This window comes from Musa acuminata, chromosome BXJ2-6 (assembly GCF_036884655.1).
Source record: "Musa acuminata AAA Group cultivar baxijiao chromosome BXJ2-6, Cavendish_Baxijiao_AAA, whole genome shotgun sequence".
Taxonomy (NCBI): Eukaryota; Viridiplantae; Streptophyta; class Magnoliopsida; order Zingiberales; family Musaceae; genus Musa; species Musa acuminata.
In genome coordinates, this window is record NC_088343.1 from 34,632,672 (window position 1) to 34,655,030 (window position 22,359).

General features: G+C 37.0%; 2 protein-coding genes across 2 annotated transcripts; one reads left to right on the top strand and one right to left on the bottom strand.

The window, feature by feature from the left end:
- Positions 1-14,688: 14,688 nt before the first annotated feature.
- LOC135613598 (uncharacterized) lies at positions 14,689-16,119 on the top strand. The gene is made up of 2 exons (XM_065110625.1): positions 14,689-15,247; positions 15,777-16,119. Exons 1-2 carry the CDS (start codon positions 14,755-14,757, stop codon positions 15,815-15,817), a joined length of 534 nt encoding a protein of 177 aa, XP_064966697.1. The 5' UTR covers positions 14,689-14,754; the 3' UTR covers positions 15,818-16,119.
- Positions 16,120-17,457: 1,338 nt separating this feature from the next.
- On the bottom strand, positions 17,458-19,350 carry LOC103988955 (scarecrow-like protein 32). Its single transcript, XM_009407651.3, has one exon. The coding sequence runs from the start codon at positions 19,074-19,076 to the stop codon at positions 17,745-17,747; it is 1,332 nt and encodes a 443-aa protein (XP_009405926.2). The 5' UTR covers positions 19,077-19,350; the 3' UTR covers positions 17,458-17,744.
- Positions 19,351-22,359: the final 3,009 nt, after the last annotated feature.

Consider the following 22,359-nt stretch of genomic DNA (forward strand, 5'->3'; position numbering starts at 1 on the left):
AGTAAGGTGTGTCACCAGAAGAGAGACTGAGTGCTCATTTGGAGGCAAAGGTAGATTTAGGTGTGTGCTCAAACGACTTGCATGAGGACTAAGGTTAGAATAGATTTTTAGATATGATTCCTTCAACGTTCAGTAGTCAATAAAGATAAAAGTTATTTTCATGAATAATCACCGGTCTCGATTACCATGTCTAAAAGTAACTTTTAATAGTGAGTTAATTGAGAAAAATATTTTAAGGTATGGATGGAATGTTTCTAGTCCCATATTTTGAATTGATATCCATGTGATCTGGATGTTGATTAAGTCCTTTGTCGAGTTGCTATTAGATATTTGTCTTATCAATTATGCAACAAATATACATATTATCAAAGTTAAGACACACTTGAACAGATTTTTCCTTCATAATACATGGTATGGTATGAATTATCAAAGATCATTTTGATTGTTTTCCGGATTCGGCATCGTGGAGAGTCTCATTTCATTTATATATGTGGAAAGGTTGTATAAAAAGTTAGTAAGCTTGAAAGATGAGGGGTTGAACGAGCAATGACTCACCATACATTCAACATTGACTTTTGTTGTGGTGTGCACTTGGTGACCAACAATGAGTAAAGGTTTGACTTGTACAACACCTTTGTCGACGTCGCTTCTGGTCTTCTCAATGGAAGTTAGGTCATAGCCATCCACCACTCAGGATATATATATATATATATATATACAACAAAACCTTTGACCAAAAAACTCGTATGCAAGAACAAGGGCTGGCCGTGCTGTGTCACCACCCACTCTTTTAATAATGCTCACAGAGATATCTTTGGAGCTCGAAATGGAATGCCACGTGTTCCATCCATTAGAATACAACTCTCCCCATTTGAATTTGAATTGCTTGGTCTTCACCTGTGAGGCTAAGACTTTTTTTTTTTCTTTTTTTTCCCCTCAAAACAAAGAGAGAAAATTATATTGGAGTAAAATAATTACAATTAGTATAATCCACAACTATAATTTATATTTATAAAGGCATTTACTCATTTGAGCATAGAGAATTAACTCATTTGATAATTTGATTCCCCTCCCTCACATGTGAAGAATTGTTGATAGTATTTGGAACGTTGCTCAAAGATAGATGAGGAAGTAGATTTGTCACTAATAAATATATTTGACTCCACATGCACCCGAGGCATCTTACGCTTGAAAAACGACATAAAAATCCTCTAAGATGATTAATGTTTCACATTTTATCTCTAAATATCCAATAAAAACCTACGTTCAATGAAAAAACAAGTAGCAATATTACTTCTTAGAATGAATTATCCTCGAGATCTTACTGTTTTGATGGCTTCGGATGGGTTACAATCATCGTTTTCTGAAATAATATGACTTTTTTTATCATAAAAAAAAATTAAAACTCAGTCCTCAATCCTCATCTTGGATTTCCATTATAGTTTAACTTAACCTACCCGAAAACAAGATCAATCCACCTAATAATGGATCGACATTTTTCAACAATTTTCACCTATACGAAGGAAGTCAAGGAAAAATGAATAGCAACTATTACTTTAATAAAAATAATGTGAGAGATAGAGGTCTAGATTTGTTAGACAAAAAATCATTTCTCATCTTCCAAATCAATCATAAAAATATTAACAATAAAAGTAGGACCAGTGGTGTTCATAAAACCGTTCTCATTGTGGTCCTTTAGGAGCCAATCCATCCCCACCCAAAAATGAACTCATTGGCAACCAAAAAAGTTGGCAAAGGGGCTAATTGAGGCTAAGGCTTCAAAAGAAAGTTTTTTTTTATATGTAGTCAGTCATCCACAGACATACTATAGCTTCTAACATGATAATTAATTATTATTATCATCCACATACATACCATGACTAGAGAAGAAATGTTTCACATGCTATAATCGTAGCTTTTTCTATTTCTCGTGTGGAATCGCATGTCATGTGGAGGCAATTAGAGATAAGCATGCAAGTTGACCTCCTTCGCTGCTTCCCTGTGAAAATAATGGTGGTTTTGACGAGGGAAGATGATTTTTTTCCTATGCTACCACTTTCGGCCATTGTGATTCGATTGTAGCAAGTCAAACATCATCATAATCGAGATGCTGAATCTTATACACTTAACTCAGTAAGAAGAACTCCAACCGGACTTTTCATGTCACTCTGGCAGATGAATCAAAGGATAAATATAATTTTTTTTTTTTTTTGTAATAAAAGTTTGGTAGTCTTAATAAAACTCTTCTGAGATCATAATCATCGATCTAAGATGCATTCATCAAGTTTTTATTAGAATATCTTTATCACTTCAACAGTAGAACTAGATTGACGTGTCCATTATGAAAGCATAAAATTGATTCATAAAAGTTGATCTTTTCATACAAGTATCTTATCTTTATCTTCATTTTTTCTAAGCGTATGTATCCTGACATTTTATCTCTATCTTCATTCAAGTAACTTTTTTTTTTTTCAAATGATAAATAGCGAAGGTGGTGGGATTTGAGTCCAAAACCTCACGATAAACTATCGAGACCAGCTAAACTAATTGGAGGACCTTTATAAGATATATATTAAGTTGTTGCTTGTTCATTGGTTGGAGCAGATTTATATATATGCCAAGACTACAACTTTGCTTGATCGAGACTTATTTCATGTTTGGTGCGACAGTGAAGTCACACGAAGACTTGGCCTTAGAGACGGGTCACCCTTTGGTGCAACAGTGAAGTCCGTCCCTCTCCTTTGTTATATATGCTGCAGCTAAAGGTTTATTGCATTCAGGAAACCGAATTACTCGACATAGGGATTTCTTGGACCGACGGGCATTGACATCCCCACTGCTCTTCCAACATGTTTGAGAATTGCCATGGTGAGACTCTTCCGATCGATTCCCCATAACACACAACGAATAATCATGCATTTCTTTGAAATGATGAATGGGACCCTGAGAATAATCAAATAGAAAATATTCTTGACAAAGGCAAAGGCACAATAATTATCACAGGGCAATCAACTTCTCTAGCGGAGTGAAGAAAACGCGGCATATAAACATTTTTCTCCTTTTGATAAACCTGAATAAGGGAGATCGGATATAAAAATATTTTTCTACATATTATTATGTACCTTTGCATAAGAAAAATATATATATAAAGGTGAACTTTATATATAAATATGTAACTTTGCCAGCAAATCATTATAGAACAAATAATGAAAGCAACTGTCACCAAACAAAACTGCATCTCGTTGATCCATGCAAGAGACGGTCTTAGTTGGATGATCAACATAACCTTAAGTTGGCAGTGATAAAAATAATAGAAGATAAAAACAATAATTGAAGAAGCTTTATTGTAGAAATGAAATAGTTTTAGCTTGAATATATTAACATGTTCCCTCTCCTATTTATACATATTAGGAGGAAGGATTAACAGAATAAACAGAATAAAGAGATTTTCTCGTTGGGGAAATCTTATCTTCTATCACACAGGACTTCAAGTACTTGAAGATCATCATCTTATTACGAAAGCCATCGGCATACAAGAGACAGAATTAGTTGAATTTAGAACATCAAAATTCCAAAAGCTTCGTAAGGAAGGAAGGTTTCGACTGCTCTGGTCGGCAAAGCAGAACCTTTTCCTCCATGGCTTGTGCAGCTAGCTAATCTTCCGGCCTAACATTCTCTCGACGAGATAAAGTCATCTATTTCTCGGAGCATGGTGTCCTGAGGGTCTTTAGGACGACAAATATCTCTGCATACTTGGAGCAGCCTTCCCCCAAATCTTTCACAAGTTTGTGGACGTCATAAATCATAGACAGCCGTTTCAGTTTAATGCCATATTAACGTCGGAATCTTGTTCTCTTTACAATTGCGATCCTCCTTGTGCAGTATAGGGTTTCGGAAACGGAAGATTATGTTCTTAGAGATATCACACTGATGGGGTGGATGTGGCCGGCTCTCCTACCAGTGATCTTCTTTCACGCGTGTCACCTCCGAGGGTTGACTTTTGGGACCTTAGCTTTTAAGAAGATTCGATCAGGACGAACATGTGCTTCATGCATGTTTCTTCTGATGTGCTTTTTGCCCAAACTGGTGCTTGAAAGCAAGTGACACGATAAAATGCCAAAATGAGAGGAGTGATGCACTGGATGGAGTTGGCAAGATCAAGAGCATCTTTAGGCGCATGTAGCGAACATAGAGTTCAGAGATGAGAAGATACAAATCTCAGCAGGACCACTGACAGTGTTATGATTCGGGTAGTCTGTCTGTGGGCTTGGAAAGAAGATGGATGTGCTAAAAAGAAGACAAACCTGTTCTAGTTTCCATTCTCAATCTTTTTCTTTTTGTTTTTTTTTCTGATTTAAGAGAAAAAAAAAATTATTGACGAAAATATACAATCATAAACAAACAAAAAAAAATCTAAGTATGGAAGAAATAAATTTCTCCAAAGACCAAAAAAGTTTGCTGACCCTATCATGGTTGGCCAGCCAGCTAGTAACATGATTTCTTTCACAAAATACATATGTTATTTTACAATCATTCATGACAGATCTAACTCTTTCTCCTGCTTTTTCTGTGAAAACAAATGAACTCGAAGGCTGAGGCATGAATTTGCTTCTTGACGGTGTTTAGCTTTTTAGGTTGTAAAGCAAAAAAAAAAAAAAAAAGAAGAACAGAACAGATACACAGTGTTGCTTTCTTCTCGTCTTCTTCTTCCCTGTTAACGAAGGATAGTAATTTGTATTTTCCGTTTCTCCAGCTTGGGTTCCACAGTGACCTGTGTCAAGGATCTGATTGCAACACAATAAACTACACAACGGACTCCGAAGCAAAGCTGACAGAGTGTGGTTAAGCAAGCAAATGTCCTTTTGCCCAACAGTGTGAAATCATAGACTTGGACTAATTTTTATAAGCCACAACAAATGTTTAGGTTAGCTTTGTGGTGCTTAATTTGGTTCTTTCAGAGTATCCACTCCACGTTCTTGAGGTATGTATCTGGTCACATTGCTTTTACTGAAAGAAGAAGCACATGTGAGGAAGAAAGTCCATTCCATGACAGCGTATGTTCGTTCTATGGCTTGGTTCTAGCAACTGCAGCTGTTACTCGTATTATGCGTCGCTCTTTAGCCCTGTAAGTGACTGTGAATTAAGTCTTATATCTAAATTCGAGCTGAATTTTCCCCTCTTTTTTCTGGAACTCATATAACATAGGTATACTCGCATCAATCAGCAAACAGCAGAATGAGTGTCCATGTATAATCATTTGTACTTATGTTAATTCGTACATCAGGGGTTCAAACTCAAGTTCCTCAGCCATTTGAAGAACGGTCTCATCATCATCATCACCATCATCATCGACATAAATGACACTAACTTAGCCAAATCTACCTTCCTGCTTTGTTACGTCTGAAGCGTAGAGGCCCCAATTCCAGCTGCACACCCAAGACCTGTGTCCTCCAACCCAAGCAATTGGCTAGCCTCGGTTGTGCCTTGTCCTGTCGTTTGTAGGGTTTGTCTGATAGATAATGTTTGGTGGTGGTGCACATCGCAGTCCAGCTACCTTCCTGTGTGTTCAGTAGGATCTGTCGGACCTGGTGCTCATTCATGGCCCCCGGAAACGCCCAAGGGTTTCACTCACCACGAAACAATGGACGCTGGTGTTTTGTATTGATGCGGGGTCGGCACGTAGACGGCCATCGACACGTCACACTTATCCAATTTCTGGACCCGTCAATTGAAACTTAATCGCATGAGATTGGCGATGTAATACCAATGAGAGTCAACCTCATCGACACGTCGCACTTATCCAGTTTCTGGACGCGTCAATTGAAACTTAATCCCATGAGATTGGCGAAGTAATACCAATGAGAGAGTCAACCTCGCGAGGTTGACAACTTAGTGCTGACGAAAAAGTTGGTTCAATAAAACTGTTACCTCAATAGCCGTCGACTCGAGGGTTTGACGAGAGAGCTTATGGCTCATTAATGGTTAAATGATTGACTAACTTTGACATTTGATCGGATCCTCAGAACCACTTTACTAATATAAGTATCATAGGATTCTTATCGGGTAATGCCCCCAAATCATTAGATTGAATCCCATCAACTAATACTCAAAGTTGATGATATTGTACCTCAATTGGGCAAGCCCTTTGGAAACGAGGGTTTGGGAATCCACAGAGCATTCTAAGCTCCAAGTTTTGAAAGGTCCAAGTGCAAAAATGCATATTTATAAGGGTCGAATGACCCTTGAGGACCACCATCAGACCCTTTGATTGTCCAATGGTCCATTTAGACAAATGACATGGTAGCCTGGTGTTGGTCAAGAGAGATTGATCACTAAGATTACAATCTCCTTTAATCCCAAACGATTTAGTTGGAGGCTGATGTGGAACTCTACTATTGGGCGACGTGGGATGTCAAGAATCAAATCAAGTCAGATAGGATGTCATAGCCTAAGCAGCATGCCTAAGGAAAACCGACGTAATGATGATGACGATTTGATCTGATCGATTGGAGAGTTTCCTAGCAAAGTTCTGTTAGAGCTAACCCCAGAAAATTTATCAAGGATAATTTTGACAACTTGACAAAGACAATAAAGCGAAAAAAATAAAAACGACAAGAACATCAGATTTACGTGGTTCGACCAATTGACCTATATCCACGGACGAAGGAGGAGCAAATCATTACTATAAATACATCCACGGACGAAGGAGGAGCAAATCATTACTATAAAAAGGAACTATTACAAATGTCTTACGAAAATATTCCTAGGCCATAAAACACCAGAATCCATTAAACAATAAAAACCCAAACTATAAGCCCAAACTATTTAACTGAATATAGACTTAAATCCAAAGCAAACACTTAGGTTTTTCTTGTGGTGCCACTTGTAGTGCATCTGACTTCAAAGCTCGGGCCCTTATTTATAGTTCCAATAGGAGATAACAAGCATGGTTTTCCCAATGTGGGACTATGGGACTTGATAAACTAACAAATCTCCACCTTGGCATGTCCCAACAAAACTTGCTCTACCTTCTTCATAAAAGCCCCAATGGGCAATCACCAACAATAAACACCAACTAAATCCAAGCACTTCTTGAACTTGTAAACCGGAACAAGCTTCGTAAGTATATCAGCTGGATTGTCCTTTGTATGAATTTTCTGAACAAGGACTTTTCCCTCAGCAATGGTATCCCATTTGCATCCAACAATTTTCTTATCAAAATGCGGCTTCACAAGATCCCAAGTTCTATTCCGATGGAGAGATTCAATTTCTTCATTCATCGCGATCAACCACTTAACGGAATTATCACAAGAAACTGCATCTGAGTAGGAAGTAGACTCACCAACTTCACTTGTTTCTTCTACAATAGACAAAGCATATGTAACCAAATTTGCATATCTTTATGGTGGTCGAATATCTCTTCGTGGTCTATCCTTGACTATGGAATATTGCTCTTCCTCTAGATCATCTGCATTAGTAGACTCGGGACCATCTACTGGCATTCTTTGAGTAGAAGAGTTCGACTGAAAAGAATCAGACCTACCAATCTCAAACTCCACCTGCTTCTGTGCACTATCATTTGTACAACTAGTAGATTCCTCTTTAGAAGATAACATAGATAATTCATCAAAAGTAACATCTTTATTGATTACAAATTTTGGGGATTTAGGATCAGAACACCATAATCTGTATCCTTTCACTCCAGAAGCATACCCAAGGAAAATACATTTTTTAGCTCGAGGCTCTAATTTTCCTTTATTTATATGCATATATGCCGGACACCCAAAAATTTTTAAATCAGAGTAATCAGCAGGAGTACCTTACCAAACTTCCTCCGGAGTTTTAAAGTTAAGTGCTGTAGAAGGAGCGCGATTGACAATGTAACAGGCCATATTAATCGCCTCTGCCCAAAAGTCTTTTGTCAACCCTGCATTTGAGATCATAAACCTTGCTCTCTCCAAAAGTGTTCTGTTCATACGTTCGACCACACTATTTTGTTGAGGCGTCATCTTAATAGTGTGATGTCGAATGATTCCTTCATTTTTGCAGAATTCATCAAATCACCTTCACAAAATTCCATGCCAATATCTGTTCGAAGCCGCTTAATCTGTTTACCTGTTTGCTTCTCAATCAAAGTCTTTCATTGTTTAAAGGTTAGAAAAATATCATTTTTATATTTTAGAAAATAAACCCAAACTTTTCTGAAATAATCGTCAATGAAAGTCAACATATACCTAGCACCACCCTTAGACTGAACATGAGCTGGACCCCAAAGGTCTGAATGAATATAGTCAAGAGTACCTTTTGTTCTGTGAACTACTGGAGAATTGAAGCTGACTCTTTTCTGATTTTCAAAAATGCAGTGTTCACAAAAATCTAGTGGCCCAGTACTCTGTTTGCAAAGTAGACCCATTTTGCTCAATATGCTCAAACCTTTTTCACTCATATGACCCAAACGCATATGTCATAATTTAGTGATGTCATAATCAGACAATGATGATGACGAGACTACAACCGAGCCTATGACTGTAGTTCCTTGCAAAATATATAAGCTATCAGACCTACAAGCTTTCATAACAACAAGAAAACTTCTAGAAACTTTCATAACTCCACCTTCAACTGTATATTTACACCAAAGGGCCTCTAGGGTGCCCAAAGAGATGAGATTCTTTTTTAAATCAGGAACATGTCTAACATTAATGAGCGTCCTCACAATACCATCATGTATTTTAATTCAGATTGTTCCTCTACCAACAACATCACTTGCTGCATTATTGTCTATCAAAACAATTCCACCATTACAAGATTCATACGTGGAAAACAAATCTCTATTAGGACACATGTGATAAGAATAACCCGAATCTAAAATCCATTCATTTTTAGATCTCGTCCTGTCATCAGTAGCAGAGAAAATATTTTCAACATTCTCATCAGTTGCTACACTAGCTTCAACGGATTTAGTAGTTTTCTCAATAATTTTTTCCTTTTGCTTTAATTTATTTTTCAATTTAAAGCAATCAGCCTTAATGTGCCCCATTTTATGACAATATTTGTATTCTAAATTTCTATGTCTGAATTTAGATCTAGATTTAGATCTACTATTGTCAAATTTTCTTTTATCTATTCTCCCCCTAACAACCAGACCTTCAGCCTGATTCTCTCTACTTTCCCAGTAATATCTTTGTCTATTTGCTCCTTAGATTTTAGTGCAGATTTAATTTCTTGATATGAAATTGTTTCTTTTCTATAAATCATAGTATCACGGAAATACTTAAAAGATTGGGGAAGAGAACACAAAAGTAACAAGGCCTTATCATCATCATCAATTTTTACATCTATATTCTCCAAATCCATAACCAAGGAATCAAACTTATCAAGATGTGAGAGTATAGATGTACCTTCAGTCATCCGAAGCATATATAAACTCTGCTTTAAGTAGAGATGATTCTCTACTGTCCTCTTCATATACAAGGCTTTAAGCTTGTCCCACATGCTCTTAGCCGTAGTCTCCGTAGCTACCTCCCGTAAAACCTCGTCAGAGAGATTTATAATAATGCTGGATCGGGCCTTCTTATCCATACCCACAAGATCTTCCTTTGACATACCATCTAGAATGTTCTCAGCTCCCTATAGTGCCAAATCAACTCTATCTTGAACCAGAATGACCTCCATCTTGAGTTGTCATATGCCGAAGTTGACATTTCTATCGAATTTCTCGACAACACTCTTTTTATTGTCATCGTTGTCAAAAGATCCCGAAACTAGGCTCTGATACCAGTTTGTTAGAGTTAGCCCCAGGAAATTTACCAAAGGATAATTTTGGCAACCCAACAAAGACAATAAAGCGGAAAAAATAAAAGCGACAAGAACACCAGATTTACGTGGTTCGATCAACTGACCTACATCCACGGACGAAAGAGCAGCAAATCACTATTATAAAAGGAGTATTACAATGTTCCTAAGCCATAAAACACCGGAATCCATTAAACAAGAAAAACCCAAACTATAAGCCCAAACTATTTAACTGAGTGTGGACTTAAATCCAAAGCAAACACTTAAGTTTTTCTTGTGATGCTACTTGTGGTGTATCTGACTTTAAAGTCCATGCCCTTATTTATAGTTCCAATAGGAGATAACAAGCCTGGTTTTCTCGATGTGGGATTATGAGACTTGCCAAACTAACAAGTTCAAATCTAAAGTAACAATTATATTTACCAACAAGTATGACGATACAATTAAATTAGCCAAGGAACATCTGATTACATATGATCGAATCAATCAAAAAATATCTCTTGATGTTGACATAACCAAATCGTGATGTGAGCAAATCAACCAAGCATCTCTCAATAATAATATAATTGAATTAGCTAGGAAGCACCTCCTGACGATAATAGGATTGTATTAAAAAATAAGATATTCTTTGATAATATAAACAACTTTGTCAAGAAATAACACTTAGCATACCATCAATATAGTTAGTAATCTACCAAGCAAAACATTCCGTCTCGACTCCTGTGCCAAGACATGATGAGGGTAGATAAAACGAGGGGATGACGTGTAAGTGATCGCAAACACATCACACTTATTCAATCGAGATGTTAGATGAAACTCGATCCTATGAGGTTGGTGACATAAATACGAATGAGAGTGTTGACTCGGGTCGACAAGATTAGTAATATAGCATTGATGAGGAAACTAGTTTTAAAAAGTCATTACCAACTGTATTATAAAAAAGCCTCGCATGTGCCTTTTGGCTCTTTTTTTCATTGGACACTTGTTAACTTAGACATTTGACCAAATCAAATCGTTTAATCTGATGTGAGCGTCAAAGAGATCTTATAGGTATAGTCTCATTAACTTTTTGATACCTTGGACTTATAAATGAACCCAACTAATGTGTTGAATAGTCATAATCTTAGTTAATAAACATAAATTAAGGATACTTGAAATTGACAAAAAAAAAATAGAGAGAGAGAGAGAGAGAGAGAGAGAGAGAGAGAGAGAGGAATGTTCTTAGAAACAATCAAAACAAACACACTCGATTTGGTTTGATGTAGATTAGCTGATTGATCAGGTGATCGGTGAACAGGGCGATGCCATTACTTTTTTAAGCCAATCCAGCATTGCAAAACATGCAAAGAGTCCTCATTTGCTGCCTCCCCGGAAGATAGATAGGTGCAGGATGGGTGTCTTATATGGAGCGTATAAAGCAAAGAATAGGTGCATGATGGCTTTCACACTCCAAGAACACATCGATCGAAGCTCACCCGCGAAGAGGATGAAAGAGCCCAGAATCCAGTCATCGATGCTAACGACAGTATCATGGAGGAATCATGATCCGAAGAGAGAAAGGTTTCTCCCTGTTTAAATGTGGAACCTGAAAGAATCTCCTCCACTGTTGCTCGGAGCTGCAAACCAAAGCTCAAAAAATTAATTGGTTTTGCAAGTGATGGTCATCTTCTAGAATCGTAATATTAGATAATTCTTTGGAGGATGTTCACATATATTAAGATCTCACAGCTCTAAAAGAAAGCCCATGCAAATCGTTTTGCAAAAAGGACGATCGCCTTCAAATCGCCAATTGCATATTTTCCTCGGGTAACTACTTCTAATGTCCATGGTATCATCATATATTTAATCTTCAAAATCATGAACAAGTAATATCATAAAATTAAAAAATTCTTATAATGATAAAATAAAAAAAATCTTACAAACAAAATAAATGACAAATGAGAATCGAAGAACATATATTTATAAGATAAAAAATATTTCTTTGGGAGATTTTTCTCAAAAAAAATTTCTCAAAAAGCGTCTTTCAGTTTTTTTTTCAAATGATGTCTCTTAATTTGAATAATACCAAAAATACTCCTTACCAACTCCAATGATACTTTTTTCGTCAAACTTTTCACTAGTTTTGAATCATTACAATTTTTTTATTTGATTCATTTATAGTATTTTTTAATAGTATTTATAGTATTTTTACTGAGGTGTTGCAAACACTGTATTATGCTTTTCTAATTGTTTGGGTCATTTATGACATTATCAAGTAGGTTTTATATGGTTTTTATTGCGATAACCAAAACACTATAATAAACCAATGTTTGATCCCTATTTGGGTGATGTTATTCATAAACTACTATAAATATCTATTTGAATCATATTATGATATATCAAATAGTTTGTAGTATGTTTTGATTTCATTTGTCTCGCTTATAGTGTTTTCTAATGGCTTTATAGTGTTTTTATTATGGGTGTTGAAAATACTATGAAAGCTACTGAAAAATACTATTGGTTGTTATTGCTCATACACCATTATGGTATCATATTTTAGGTTTCAAGTTTATTTGGTTGAGGTTACGTAACCATTTATATCATTATAGTATTTTAAAGTAGGTTTTATAGTGTTTTTGTTGTGATAACTTAAACACTGTAATGGACGAGAAAAATACTATTGAAATTGATGAGGGGTATTTTGAACATTATACAAAATGAGATCATCATTAAAAAATAAAAAAAATAAAAATAGGAGATATTTTTGGAAAAAGAATATTTTTTTCAAACAAATCATCCTCTTTCTTTCTCATTATCCTTCTTAGTGATAGATAATCCTACTATAGAGTACGAGTTTGGTCTTACAACGTTTCTATAAGAACGTCTACATCCTACTAATCACTTAATCATAAAAATGCATTAACTTCGCTTTGGAAATTTTAGTAGGAACAACCTCTCATTTCATTCCAAAACCTTTTTTTCCTTAATATAAAGACTTGGCGGTTCTCATTAGATTTTTTGGTTCGTTTGAATTCACGTTATTTTCAGTTAACATAAGTCCGTAAAATAATAATAATATGTTCTTTTATAATTCCAATGCTATCGATATCCCAAATCCAACCTAAACTTATCCTATAAAAAATAAATTTATTTTTGAAAACCTTATAACTATCCATCCATCTTCAAAAAACCCACCCAAAAGGGTGATTTTTCTATAGAAGATCCATGTATTTTCAAACAACATTCTCTTTTTTTATTTTTATTTTTTCCAAAATAATCCTAATCAACTCTTTCTGTCAGTTTTTTTCACACATTTTGAATTATTACAGTGTTTTCATTTAACATTTATAGTGTTTTTATTAAAATACTAAAATATTGTTAGTGACATTATATTATGTCCTTTTGATTGTTATTAATTGTAGACTCTTACAATTTCATACTATTTGGATGATGTTGTTCCTAAATTATTATAAATCCACATTTAAAAACTAATATGATATAATGATTTATAATGCATTTGTTTCCAACAAGGTTTTATAAATTCAATTTTGAAAACCTAGTAATCATCCATCTTCAAATAGCCTACCAAAATGGGTGATTTTTCTATAAAAGATCCTCTTATTTTCAAACAACATTCTCTTTTAGGATTTTTCCAAAATATCCCTAATCAACTCTTTCTGTCAGTTTCTTTTATACATTTTGAATTATTCCAGTGTTTTTATTTGACTCATTTATAGTATTTTTTAATAACATTTATAGTATTTTTTTATTAAAATTCTAAAAATATTATAAATTATTATTAATGACATTATATTATGTCTCTTTGATTGTTATTATTTGTAGACTCTTACAATATTTGGGTGATGCTATTCCTAAACTATTATATATATATATATATATATATATATAAACTAATATGATATAATGGTTTATAGTGTATTTTGATTCCATTTGGCTCATGTATAGTGTTTTCAAGTAGGTTTCGTAAATTCAGTTTTGGAAACCTAGTAATCATCCATCTTCATATAGCCCACCAAAAAGGGTGATTTTTCTATATAAAAGATCCTCAGTTAGGTTTTTTTTTTTTTCAAATAACATTCCCTTTTGGTTTTTTTGTAAAATACCCCTCACCAATTTAAATAATCCTCAGTTTTTTTTTCACCCATTTTGAATTATTACAATGTTTTCATTTGACTCATTTGCAGTATTTTTTTAATAATATTTATAATATTTTTTTATTAAAACATAAAACTATTTAAAAAATACTATAAGTAATATCATATTATGCCCCTTTGATTGTTATTATTCGTAAACTATTACAATATCATATTTTTAGACATATAGTTAGTTAGATTGATGTTAGGAGTCCATTTAGATTATTTAAATTGTCTCAAAATAGATTTTGTGATTTTTTATTATGGTGGTCAAAACACTATAGCAAGCTAATTTTTTATACCTATTTGGGTTATGTTGTTCTTATACTATTATAAATGCATATTTGAAAACTAATATAATATAAAAATGATTTTTAATGTGTTTTTTTATTTCATTTGGCTCATATATAATGTTTTCAAATAAGTCTTATAATGTTTTTATTATAGTAATCAAAATAATATAATAAATTTAAAAAAAAGTGTAATCGCCCAAAATATTATAACTGATAGAAAAAGTATAATTAATTTTTTAAAGAGATAATTTAAGTATTTTTTTGAATTATGGATACTGTTTGGAAAAAAAATTAAAAGGGGAGTTTGGAAAAAACAAAAAAATCTTTTGCAAGAAATCGCCCCACCCAAAATTCAAATATAATTTTCTTGAAATTTCCTTTTGTGGGCCCACTACAATCCGCGTATATAAGCAATGTCAATCTCTCCCTCTCTCTATCTTTCTCTCTCTCTCTCTCTCTCTCTCTCTCTCGCTCGCTCGCTCTCGTTAGAAACTAAACCCCTTGTAGAAACACTTTCTCCGTTTTCTCTCTCTTTAATGGCAAAGCTCTCACATTTCCCTGCCTTTATATCACGTAGAGAACTCTTTGTTGTTCTCCCATGCTTCTTTTTCTTTCTCTCCTCCTCGTTGGCAGCATCTGGTGGCGGCTCCATCCGGGACCTTCTTCGGAACTACGGCCTCCCGGGCGGGCTCCTTCCCAACTCTGTGGAGTCCTTCGCCCACGACCCTTCCTCCGGCCTCCTTGAGGTCCGCCTCGATTATCCCTGTTACGCCCGGTACGGCGATGGGCTCGCTTACTTCGAGAGCGAGGTGCGGGGCAACCTCAGCTACGGCGCTCTCTCCGGGGTGGTCGGATGGTCGGAGGAGGAGCTCTTCCTATGGCTGCCCGTCAAGGGGATCGTCGTCACCGACCCGACCTCGGGCGTCATCCTCGTCGACATCGGCGTCGCCCACAAGCGGCTCCCTGTCTCGGTCTTCGAGGAGCCGCCGGAGTGCCGGCCCCCAGGGGAAGAAGTGGCGGCCAGAATCGGTTAGTTATGTAACTTCAAAGAAAAGAACGATCTTTGGGGGCGTTTCACATCTTTATGGCGTTATATGGAAGCTTCAAATTCTGTTTCCGTTTCGAAAACGAATGATTGGTCATTTGCAGAGGCACATTTATTTTCGCAGGCTGAAAGTTGAGATTCTTGAGCTTCTTTAATTTTATCTCAATTCTTATTCTTTTTTCCTTCTGCAATTGTCCTTTTCTTATTCTATTTGCACGTTTTCTTTCCTTCAATTCTAAAATGACAATGATTTCTTTGTTGTTTTTTTTTTCTCTTTACTTTCTTCTGCGCACAATATCTGCTAATAATTTTGGTGCCGCCCGTCTCGCGTTTCACGTTGGTCCTGCTTTGCGTTTATTGCGCGCCAACATCCCCCCCCCCCCCCCCCCCGTGCTTGCGTTGGTTGTGCAGTCCTTTTCTGGAGTTTTGTTCCTTTCCTGCGCTTGTGGTTTCGGTGAATGATCTTTCGGCACTCGCTTAGCTAATGGAGTAAGTTTTCTGGTTTGGTTGCAGGGCTGTTTGGCAGAAGAAAATGGTTTCCGCAACCGAGATAATATTTACGACTGGACAAAAAGACACACTTCCCTGTATTCGATAGTCATCCCTCCCTCTCTCTCTTCTTAACCTCGATGAACCCTAAAATATTTGTGCTTGAAATGGAGTGTGGTCACTGTTCTCGAAACCACCACCTAATCGTCTCTTCATCTCTGTAACCCATCCATCGAAGGCTTGATAACAACGGTGAGCAGTGCCAGCTTGGCAACCTTGGTAGCTGATGACAACGTATCGGCTGTCATTCTTCTTTGTCAAGTTGCATGTTATCTGTGCTGCTTCGCTCCAACTCGTGTGATGTGACGTAAACATTGGATCTACGAAATACTAAACTTATAGCGACTTGTATTTTGCGGTCGTTGAACCAAAAATTTTGTACATCTCTGTGAAGAACCATATTTGGCGTCATAAAAGCCGTTTCAACATATCTAATCATATTCAAACTCAATTCAAACCAATAATTCTCGTCGCTATATCAGACCGTCAATTTTTGAGTCGAAATATGACATTTTCTTTTTTAACTGTGAAAATGATTTTTTACAGTTCATTTTCATTGTTTTGATATGTTAATAAAAAAGACGGTTTGAGTAATAATTACAAGCGTAGATTCTAAATCTGAGAAGAGTAGAGGTGGAGTAGCCAATTGGTGACTGGGTAGTGGGAAAGGAAGATGGGATGGGATGATCTCCCCCACGATGTACAGTACCGGTGCACATCGCGCAGGCAGACCTGCGTCGGCTGATATCAGACTTCTACATACGGACCCCCGCCGCCAGATGGTGGAGGCGCCTGGATTATTTCGGCGGTTACGTTCCAGAAGGGGACCGGGCCCCACCCGCCCACCATCGTGTGCTCGAGTTCGCCGTGCGGCGTCGCGCTAAGGAGCCGTGGCCGCCATCCGCTTCCCCTACTCCATGTACCGAATCGTGGAAGACCCGAGTGCACGTAGCATCCCGGTAAAAGTCGCAACAGCCAGCTGAAGGCTTTTCTAGCTTCCTCGACAGTGTTTACCACCATCTCTAGTTCTTAGATGTGTGTCGGTGCTCTTTGTCGAATGCCATCCCAACATGTTCAATTGATCATGATCAGTTTTCAACCACATCTTGAAAGAAGCGTCCTGATTGGAGGATTTCCAAATTACCAGTGGCGGCCACAATAACACGCGCTGGAACCATTATGCATGGATTCTCTTCCTGGAGATTATAATAGATGGGCTGAAGTCCTCTCGTAAGATTAGTCTTTGTTAATTATGGATTCTCTTTTTAATTAAAGGCTTTAAAAATATTCTTTGTTCTGTCTACCTTAAAACTTGTCTTTCCTAACCATTCGTGATTAGCTTGAAGATGTGCGCACTTGCATTTGTTTGCCTTTCTGTAGTCAATTTTGATGGAGTTTTTTTCCCGTAAAAGGAAAAACAAATTAATTGGCGTTCGCACCTATAAAAAATAGTTGATGTTCTTCGAGAGATGCGTCTTTGGAATTCAGATCAGTGGTATATCGTAGTTGTTTCGCATTGCCCTCAAGTAAATCACCGGAAGCACTCACCAGAGATTTTGGTGGACGAGTGCATTCTAAAAGATGTGTGAGACTCCATGTCACAAGAAGGGGATCCATTATGCTCCAGGCATGGAAAAATAAAATACCAAGAAATTTAATGGGGAAACCAGAATTCATCTGCGGCGGCTCGTAAGCAGAGGATGAATGGAACGCTCATACAAGTAAGGAAGATAAAACATTCTCCCTGCCATATGAAATGGTAGATAGACAGCATCATTGGCGGCCCTGCATGGCTTGCTCCCGGATGGACGCCAGTATGGAGTTGCGGAAGGCTCAGAAAAGCTGTGCATCTGTCGGCAACATGTTTTTGTCATCTTTCTTGCTCAGGACCACCGAGGAGCTGGTGCTACTCCCACCATAAGACGAGCGATTTCATCCATCATATCCGCTTGGGACCCAAGCTGTTGTGAAGACTGAATTGTGGCCCTTCCATGTGAGCACCAACGTGTCCTCCTCCCTCTTCAGCCCCCATGCACTCGCATGTTCATCGACAAGAAGCTTCACCTCGCTCACTGTCTCCTCGTCGAAGGGAAAGCTTTCGAACCCCGCCCTTGTCATCCGTTGACTAAACCTGGCACCCGATTCCAACCTCTCCATCCGTTCCTCCCCCTCGAACCCGATGATGTTCTCGATCTTCTGCCCGATGTCCGCCTCGTACGCCAACCTCTGAGGGCTGTCCTTGGGCAAGAAAGTCTCCAGCGCATCAAATGGTATCCATAGGTAGTTGAAGCATGACATGATCCTGGAGGTCAGCCTTGCGGAATCCAAGTCTGCGTCCTCGTCGGTCACAGTAACAAGGCAAGGGTTAAGCCTATGAATTAATTCCATGAATGCATCCCTCGAGGATAGGTCGTCAGTAGCTCTCCCTGACCCCTCCGGCAGATACCGTAACCAGCTCTGGCAGTTGACGACGAGGGCCTCTCCCTCCCTTAAGCCTAGCGAGGAAGGATCCAACAGACATGACGCGAACTCTTGGAGGAAGTTTGAGTGTCCGTTGAGAGCATCACTGGAGCAGCTCCAAGTGGCCTTGACGACATGGAACTCGAGTGGCACATCCCTAGACTTGGCGAAGTTTGCCAACTTCAGCCCGATCTCCTCCGTGGAAACATTCAGATGAGGTGGAACCGGCGGCCGAGCGGAGGGCATGGTGATTCGGAGCAATGGTGGCCCTTCGGGCCTTCCAGAAAGCGCGTCGATGAGGGTAGGCCATTGCATGCAGTAGTATATGCTGAAGTCGAGCACATGGACCTTCCGCCTCCCCTGCACCATCTTGAGGATGGCGCCATTAGCTGCCGTGAATCCGAAGCGGTGCCATGGAGTGAGGTCAACGTAGCCAACGAGCTCGGTTGCGGTCATCGGCCGGGCCCTGGTGAGCCCGGTCGTGGCGGAAGGGATGGCGGTTGGGCAGAATTGGGAGGCGCGGGTGACGAGCGCCCTAAGGAACCAGGAGGTGAGCCTCTGGTTGGGGTCGCCATGCGAGGAGGCGATGTTGTTCAGAACCCACATGACCTGCTGAACCAGGGTGGCGTCGTTGGCCTCGACAGCGGTGGCGCAGTGGAGGAGGAGCTTCTCGATGCCTGCACCATCCAGGCTTCCGAGGCACCCCTTGAGAGCGCCGGAGAGTGACCCATGGTGGGTGTCAAAGGGGTTAGGATCAGGCACGGAGACATGGCCCGGAGTGCTGCCCCTGAGCTCAGCCCTCATGTCTCTGTGGAGAAGGGCGAGAACATGGAAGCTGGGGTATGCTAGCTAGGGTTTCCCCATTTCACTCACGTGCATGGAAGTGGTTTCTGTGGTGATGAGCAGGCCACATGGCAGATGGTAATAGGGTGGGTGACGATTATAGAGGGTAGGGTTGGATCCTTGAGGGGCTTATGGGAGGGAGGTTCAGAGGGGATGATGATATGTGTTGCAATTCTCAAGGAGATATGGATTGTAATCGATTCCGGAAAGGTTGCTGAGAGTGAGATGAGGAGGGGTTGGGGATGGGTCGTGTTTGGTGTCTTCCATAGCTTTAGGACTATATATATATAAATATATAATAGAACGGATTGGAAGTGTTCGTGGACAGGACAATGGAATAAGATTTAATGAGATCGAGATGGGGATAAGGCCTATTATCAATTTTATATATCTATACGAATCCAATGGTTTGGCTGAACCGAGAAAGAATACCAATCGTCTTACTTATCGACAACTCAGACGTAGATACCTTCTAACATATAAACATATTTACCACAAAGAGTGCTTTCAAGAGAAGTAAAAATTGATATTGATCAATAAGGTAGAATTTTATTTATTTATTTTTATAAATTATTTTATATTTATTTATATAGTTATACTTTTTTTATATATTTAAATATTTTATAAAATTATATTTATTTATTTAAATAAAAAATATTTATTAAAAATGTAAAAATAATAATTTTATCAAATAATATTCAACAAATATTTAAAATATAATTTACCAAATAACACATGCTTCGATGCACATTCAAAATAGTTTATCAAATATTTACTCAAATTAAAGCATCCACAATTATATTCACTTAAATTTTTTCATCAATTATATATCAAAATATAAATATAGTTTTTATTCATTCAAACACAGTTTTAATCTTACACTCACACATCACTTGCACACAATGCAGTAATTCTGATACATTCCTGAAGCCTCCAAAGCACTACTGTTGCTGAGTAAAAAATTGCCACAGAAACAGCCTTATAGCCGGCCACAATTTTGTCCGGTGCTACATCAAGACAAAGACAGCATTTAGATTGATGATTTGTTACATCAGCTCCTTTGGGCATTCAAATTGAAATATCATATCCCCTTTCCCCTTCTAATAAACTTCATGACAACAACATAAAATAGATCTCTAGTCATGTTAGTCCACTGCAAAGGACAACTCAACTCCAAAGGACAAATCAGCTCCTTTGCGTTAAAGCTAAAATATATAGAGAGGACAAATATACTCCTTTGTTTTAAAGCTAAATTATATAGATGGTAAATAAATAAGTAATTTGATTTTCATTGGCGGGTTAGGAATATTTTTAGTTTTAACAATCCAGATACTTAAAAATTATTATTTTAAATACATCTCTTTAGTCTCATGTTCATGTTTGTTTGTTGAAAAATCATTCAATATATAATTCGTAAAAAAATTATATGATTCTATCTAATTAAGTAAAATATTATGAATATGATTAGATTTTGATTATGATTATCGGTAAATAAAAATAAAATCTAATTATGATAAGATTCCTTAGAAGATGATTTTGATACGAGAGACTCTTATAATTACTTCTCTTAAACCCTTTGCTCTCGTCTATAAATAGATATGATGTTCTAGATACTACAACATAATGTGCATATGAATATGTGAATATACAGATATCAGAGATTATAGATCTTCTTTTATTTTTCTTTAGTCACGTGAACTAATCAATGAAAGATTATATATCTTCTCTTATTTTTCTTTTCTTCCTAAATTCATCACTTATAATGATTCTACAAAAGATAAAAAAAGAGAAAAAATATGAGCCTAATTCTTTTTGTAGATCGACACCACTAAAACTTTCGGATCCGACAACAATATGTTTACATATCAATTAAAGGTTTTCTAAGCAGTATTTAAAATGTATGAATCATAATATTTAGGTCTATTATTATTTAGTTTTAGATTTTTGATAAAAAAAAGTCTTGTATAGCATGAAAATAATGATTTTTATACTCACATAAATATATGATGAACTAGTTAGAATGGAAGGTGAAGTTAGGTTTGGATGGAAAGAAAAGCGATGTCAACCATGAAAGATAATTGAGAAAAGGGAAGTTTAAATAGATTTTATAGACAAATCAGTAGCTATCCTTAATAAATATAAGCATGCCGTTTGCATGCTACCATCTGGCGATTTTAATGTATCGCGAGAAGCATATGTAAAAATACTCAATGGGCAATCAGGCCTTGTGCATATCAATACTCAACGTACTACCAAACATGAGCGAGTCATATACTTTGAATGCCTTAGTTAACTCTGTCGATAAATTTTTTTAACAATATATTTATAAATAATATAAAAAAAGCATGCTTATAAAGATTTTTAACAATATATTTATGTTTATAATAACAAGCATGCCATTTGCATGCTACCTTTTACATTAAAAGAGAGAGAGAGAGAGAGAGAGAGAGAGAGAGAGAGAGGGCCTTTGTGACCTTAACTCATCTTAATATCTCACTCCACCAAAAGTTTGGTGGAGCAGTGAGTCAGCAACTACTGTTTCCCATAAATGTGTTCCTTCGTGGACGGCCACTGAGTGTGTTTTTTTAAGGGGAAAACACCTGTGGGATTAGGATTAGATTAGCTGATGCTGATGATGATGGTGATGATGCGGTTTGACTTCGAGATCAAAGACTTGCAACACATTTATTGGAAGATACCAGCTGTGAGAGGACTTAAGAACAAATACTTCCTTTTACCGAAACACCAATGGACTTGAATCTTCTACTGGGAATATTAATTCTAGGTACTGCATCATGCAAGATATTTTTATCTTTTTGATTTTACTTCTTTAATAATATCATAATTAGTTTATTAATTAAGTGATTGTTAATGATGTACAGATAGAAAACCTACCAACGATTATATTAGCCTTAAAACAAGGAAAACGTAATAACAGATGATTTGGGGATTAGCTGGCGTGCTTGGAAAAGTCAAAAGGGTGTGACTATACGTTCCCCATTAAAATGATTTTATTTGCTGATTACCAAATAATTATTAGATTTAATATGTTGAGATAATTGATCTATTAATTTTAATTCTAACCCATTTTTTATATGTGGCTTATCAAAATATTACACCCTTCCTACCTACTAAATGGTTGCCAAAGAGTAATAACATATTTATTTAATTATCATACCAATAAAACTATATATATATATATAATAATATATATATATATATATATATATATATAATATTATTC

Excerpts from the sequence above, each read along its gene's own strand:
- LOC135613598 (XM_065110625.1), top strand. The coding sequence starts at position 14,755 with ATGGCAAAGCTCTCACATTTCCCTGCCTTTATATCACGTAGAGAACTC. Across the intron at positions 15,248-15,776 it reads AGAAGTGGCGGCCAGAATCG|GGCTGTTTGGCAGAAGAAAA; the intron begins GTTAGTTATGTA and ends GTTTGGTTGCAG.
- LOC103988955 (XM_009407651.3), bottom strand. The coding sequence starts at position 19,076 with ATGAGGGCTGAGCTCAGGGGCAGCACTCCGGGCCATGTCTCCGTGCCT.